This window comes from Arachis duranensis, chromosome 4, assembly GCF_000817695.3.
Source record: "Arachis duranensis cultivar V14167 chromosome 4, aradu.V14167.gnm2.J7QH, whole genome shotgun sequence".
Taxonomy (NCBI): Eukaryota; Viridiplantae; Streptophyta; class Magnoliopsida; order Fabales; family Fabaceae; genus Arachis; species Arachis duranensis.
The window spans coordinates 11838256-11844263 of NC_029775.3; the positions used below are offsets into that span (position 1 = coordinate 11838256).

The window sequence follows — 6008 nt, forward strand, 5'->3', positions numbered from 1 at the left end:
GTACTTGGGTTACCATGACTATAAGGCAATGTTTTGGTATGATTCGACTGCTACTGACCTGGAGTCTGGTCTTCACCCAATTCATGGAGACAAAGAGATCAGAGATCTTCAAAAGAATAAAATGCTAAATGAGGACACTGATGAATTCTACATCTACTTTGACCATCCAATCATGGAAGATACAGAGTTCATTGATGATGATGGTGATAGTGTTGAGGAAGTGGAAGTGCAAGAGGCTAGAGCTGAGGATGATGGTGTTGACAATTATGCAGATGTTGAGAGTTCAGATAGTGATGATGGGTATGAGTCAACAGAAGATGCATTATACAAGCCCCCACCTTCAGGATATGGTTTTTCGGATTCAAGTTCAGAGGAAGAGTTAGTTGGAGCTGGTAAGAAAGGAAAGAATAATGGGAAGAAGAAATCCAAAGTTAGTAAGCCTGTTAATGGGCCAGTTGGCAAGGGCAATGGCAAGCAAAAAGGGCAGCCATTGGAAGAGAAGAGGTAGCTGGAGTATCTATTCAGAGAAAGAGTCATGGTGGGCCTGGCAGGCCCAATAAGAGTGATTATGGGCCTGCTGAAAAAGACAAAGTAGTTAATGGGCCTTCTAGTGGCAACAAAAACAAAACTACACCTGCTAGTGCCAATGAAGGACCATCGAAGTCCAAAAAACCTGCTACATTTGATGAAGAACTTGGTGTGGAGTTGTTACCTGAGTCAGACATTGAATTTGAGTATGAGTCTGAACAATTTTTGACCCCGAATGACTCAAGTGATGATGGAGGAGATGGGTTTGATTGGCCTCAATTTAATCCGAGTGCAGAATTTGGGGAGGTCCAATTTCAGCTGAACATGGAGTTTGAGTCACTTGAACAATTTAAGCAGGCTCTGAAGGACTTTACCATATCAGAGGGTAGAAGGATATTTTACATGAAGAATGATAAGAGAAGGGTTAGAGCTGCTTGTATACATGGAAGCTTCATGCCTGAAAAAGAAGTGCAAAAAGCCAAGGCAAAGGCAAGAAAAGCAGCTAAGGAAAAGGCAAAGGTACAGGCTGCTAAAGAAGCTAATGAAAGCGAGAAAGCTAAAGGGGTGGTGGAAATGAATGAGGCTCATCTTGAAGGTGAGAAAAACAATAAGGGAAATACTACCAATGAGGTAGAAGCACAAGCTAATGCAGCAGAAAATGCAAAATATGGAAATGAAGGTGAGAAAAATGGTGAAACAGAGAAGCATGACTGTCCCTGACTTATATACTATGCAAAGAACTCACGATCAGGTGGATACCAAATAAAGACCTACAATCCAACTCACACCTGTGGAAGAGAGTTTGGCAGCAATATGGCAGATCAACATTGGGTAGCAAGGAAGCTAGAAAAGAGATTGTTGAGTCAGCCATGGTTGACACATGCAGAGGCATGGGATCACATGAAGGTTGATTACAATGTGATACTCAGTGATAAAATGCTGTACAGAGGACTTCAAATGGCCAGGAAAAAGTATGTTGGTAACGAGAAGGCGCAATATGGCAAGCTGCGTGACTATCTGAACGAGATACACCGGTATGAGGTTATTTTATTTCAAAGACAAACATTAAAATATTGTTAGTGAATTGATAAAGAATAATATTTTTTTATATTTTATGTTAATTCTTGTTTGATAAAATAACTTGCTGTGATATGAAAATACATTAGAATATTGTTAGTGATCTTAGTGAATTCTGGTGTAATTCTGGTTTACACAGGCGTAATGAAGGTTCATCTGCACTGTTGGCAGTGGAGCCTATACCTCAATCTTCTCTATTATTTGATAAATTGTATATTTGCTTAAACGCCTGTAAAAGGGGGTTCAAGGCTGGATGTCGCCCCTTGATAGGTTTAGATGGATGCTTCCTGAAGGGTTTTTATGGGGGACAATTATTGTCAGCTGTAGGACAAGACGCAAACAATCATTTTTATGTGATTGCGTATGCAGTAGCTGACAGTGAGACGAAGGCAAGTTGAAAATGGTTTCTGCAGTTGTTACAAGATGATCTTGGGCAATGCACTACTGATGGTTGGAACTTCATCAGCGATTAACAGAAGGTATCCCTAAATATGTGTTAGTGTTTGTTATGTTAACTAACTAAATGCATTGTATTCTTCATGGTTTAATGACTGTTATCTATATTTTTTGTTATCATAACAAGCATTTTAATGCCTATTATTTTCTGGTCTATTGGAACTGTAATGCAGGGTCTTCTGCCAGCACTGAAGGAGGTTATGCCTAACGCCCATCACAGAAACTGCGTTAGGCACATCTGGAAGAATTTCACAAACAAATACAAGGATACACAACTTAAGAATGTGGTCTGGGCTTGTGCCAAAAGTTCAACCGTTGCAGAGTTTAATGATAATATGCAAAGGCTGAAGAGAATGAATGAGGACGCGTGGGCTTACCTTGCAAAATTGGATCCAGGATGCTGGACTAAGTCAAAATTCAGCCACTACCCTAAATTGGACAATATCACCAATAACATGACAGAGGTGTGGAATGCCAAAATAGTACACTATAGGAAAAAACCTATACTCACAATGCTAGAGGAGCTCATATGTTACATTATGCGAAGGATGGCACAACACAAAAAGGCCCTAAGCATGTACACTAGTGTAGTTGCTCCTGTACAACAAAAAAGGATGGAAGTCATTATGAAGGACACCAAGCACTGGACTGCTCAATGGACTGGCGACGATACTAGACAGGTATTTGAGGTGCAAATGCACATGAAGAAGCTGGGGGTGCACTTAGGTAATAACACATGTACATGTAACATGTGGCAACTTACAGGTATAACACTCCAACTTATGCATTTTTAGTTAATATTCTTACAAACTGTATATCTAATTGTTGTTTACAATCACTTATAGGAATTTCATGTGTGCATGCCATGGCTGCTATTGCTAAGAGGGGAGACAGAGCAGACACATATGTGCACAAGTGGCTGAAGATGGATGCCTTCAGAGCAACATATGGTCATTCCATTAGCCCCGTCAACAGTGAAGAGTATTGGGAGAAGTCTGGAGAAATAAGCTCAATCCCTCCCAAGATTAAGAGGCCAATAGGGCGTCCAGTAAAGAGAAGGAGATAAGATCCAGTAGAAGACGGAGCAGAGGGTAATAAGGCAAAAAAGACCTTCCGAGTCACATGCGGAAAATATGGAGAGACTGGCCACAATGCTAAGACCTGCAAGGGAGCTCCTAAGGTTGGAACTAATCCTAAAGGAAAGGTCAAAGGAAAATCCAAGGAAAAGTCAACTGCAACACAAGAAGAGGTTCAGGTTTCTCAATCGGCACCAGTAACTGAGGTATACATGAATGATACTTACATTCTTCTGCTAAATGAATTACATTGTGCAGCTTAATATGTGTGATAACATGCTTAGGATTCAGGTTTTTGACATGAATTAGTTGTTGTGTTATAGAGACCAACTTGACATATAAATTAGTTATTAGGAACCTGTTTGACTTATAGTAGCATTTCTAAAGGACCTATTTGACTTATAAAATACATCGTCAAGGGTTTAATTGTCCTAATAAATTTGCTTACTTATGAGGTTACCCAGTCTGAGGCACCAACAAATCATACTATACCAGACATAGGAATGAATGTGAATGCTGCAACTGTAAGTATGCTTCATAATATGTTTCATTATTAATTCCTAAACATTACTAACTAATATCTTATTTTAGAATACTCATAATTATTTAATTTACAATTCAATCAGGGAAGACAAACTCAACCTCAGTAGCCTAGTAGACATCCAAAGCAGACAATAATTAGGCCCAAGAGACAGGAAAGTGTGAGTGTTGAGACAATGGTAGCTGCAAGTAGTGGCATAACCTCCAGAATGTTCAAATTCATTCCAAACGCCTGGAATGAACCACTCTAAGAAGAAATGATGCTCTGGAAGAAACTTATTGTGAAATGGACCTGCTAGTGTTTACTCTTGTTATTTGAAGAAAATAAACTTGCACTTATAATACTTTTGAGCACCACTTTACATCAGTGTGTGTAGAAGGAAATAGACCTTCTTTATTTTGCTATCATTTTGAAACAACTTATGTACATCCTCTATGTTGATGCTACTTTATGTTAACATTCTGATGCATGTTATTTGAATAATCCTCTCTGGATTATATACTATTTTTGGTTTAGTGCACTTTGCCAAATTACTTTGCATACTTTGAATTCGATATAGACTAGCTTCAAGTTAGCATCATTATCAACTTCTAATATTCATTTAACTAAAATGAGACATTCAAATACAATATTTTTCCAACAAAGATACAATGCCAATTGCTTAAATAACCACCACATAAATACAAAACATAATCACAACTACAAGTGCACCTATTATTACACTACTAAACAAGCTTAAAACACTGTCCTTCTTGACTTTCGAACTATCTTCATTCCTCTTTATTAACATCTCCTCCAATTGTTTCACTCTCTCCTCCAAGCAATAATCCAAACCTGTACCAAATTCTTCACCCACGCATGTCTCCACAGAGGCCAATCTACGCCTATCAACTACATCATCCATTAAATACCCAAAGATCTCATCAAACCATACAAAAAAAATCACAATATCCTTGCTTTTCCTGCAATCAGAATAAAAGAACATAAATCATCACATTAGTCTTAGTCCCCAATTATCAAAACTACAGCACCACAAAAATCCACCACTCTAAAGTACCTTGAAGTGAGGACAGCCAAAGAATAGCCTATTTGAGTTTTCTGCTGTGCGAGACCTGGATATTATGGCATATGTCTTGCACTTACACTTAGGATGTTCTCTTCTTCTAAGTCGCCCCCTTCGGATGCCAGTCGAACCGCTGTCAACACTGAAGACATCATCCATAGTTCTCCGACCGCGTCTCCGACTTGCAACTGACGTGCTGCCTTCCCCTGACATCATCTTCTTCGAAGCCAAAAACTCTCTCTCACATATTAACATACATGGGTTGGAGGCACAGTGGGTAAAAAGTGAAGACCTAATTTCATGATCATTCCCTTTAAAACAGCGATGTCTTGTCCCTATTCAAACGCTGCGTTTTAACACATTCATTTCATTAAGCTTGGGGACTAATCTGTCCAATTAAAAACGACGTCATTTTGATAAGGCCTTAAACGACGTCGTTTTGGCCACGTGTACAGGGACCAACGTGTCCTGGAAGCCTTTAACCTGACACGTCACACTAAACACCTCCACGTAGGAGAGAGAGTGTTTAGTTAACCGGCTAAACCTGGAGCAGAGACATATATGGCACATATTTAATAATTTTGGGGACTGGGGACTTAGTTAATTTTCTTGGGAGATAAATCTGTCGTACGGCCAATTTCTTGGGGACCTATTTGGGGTATTACTCCTAAACAAATTAAATATGGTTAAAAAAATTTGATTATTGAACGAAAAAGAAAGAGGAAATCGGATTCTAATTTCACATTAATGTATTCTAAAGATTTGAAACAATTCTATATACTTAAATTTTTTTTTCATTTTATTTTGAGATTTAAAAATATTAAAATCTATCATATATGACCAGCAACTCCAAATAAGCAAATTGGAGATGACAACTGGTCTTCGTCAATATATGTGGACGATCATTTCAGATGAATTCTTGACAAAGGATTAACAATTTTCCGTGCAAATCGTGACGTAGGTGAGCCAAAAAATACATATCCCGATATTATTTCAATTGAAATATTTAGTATTTTCTAATGATTTAAACTCTAAACATTTACTTAAACAGATGAATAAATTGACTATTTGATCAATTCAAATTGGTTCTAAATATAATATAACTAAGTATGATGTTTGCGTAATAACTTGAACCAGGCATTCGTTTTTTAATTATTATCTTTTCAATCCATAATATTGTTTACGGGTTACTAAACCTCTCCAATTGATCAGCATGGTATAATGATATAATTTAGTGTTACAACTATGGATACAATTAGAAAATTGA

The 6008-nt window shown here is 37.9% G+C and overlaps 1 protein-coding gene across 1 annotated transcript; it reads left to right on the top strand.

The window, feature by feature from the left end:
- The first annotated feature begins 1341 nt into the window (after positions 1-1341).
- LOC107483368 (uncharacterized) lies at positions 1342-3127 on the top strand. The gene is made up of 4 exons (XM_052260447.1): positions 1342-1562; positions 1745-1994; positions 2235-2826; positions 2907-3127. Exons 1-4 carry the CDS (start codon positions 1342-1344, stop codon positions 3125-3127), a joined length of 1284 nt encoding a protein of 427 aa, XP_052116407.1.
- The last annotated feature ends 2881 nt before the right edge of the window (positions 3128-6008 follow it).

Coding starts and splice junctions, on each gene's coding strand:
- LOC107483368 (XM_052260447.1), top strand. CDS start 1,342: ATGGCAGATCAACATTGGGTAGCAAGGAAGCTAGAAAAGAGATTGTTG. Junction 1,995..2,234: donor TAGCTGACAGTGAGACGAAG/GCAAGTTGAAAA, acceptor ACTGTAATGCAG/GGTCTTCTGCCAGCACTGAA. Junction 2,827..2,906: donor TAACATGTGGCAACTTACAG/GTATAACACTCC, acceptor AATCACTTATAG/GAATTTCATGTGTGCATGCC.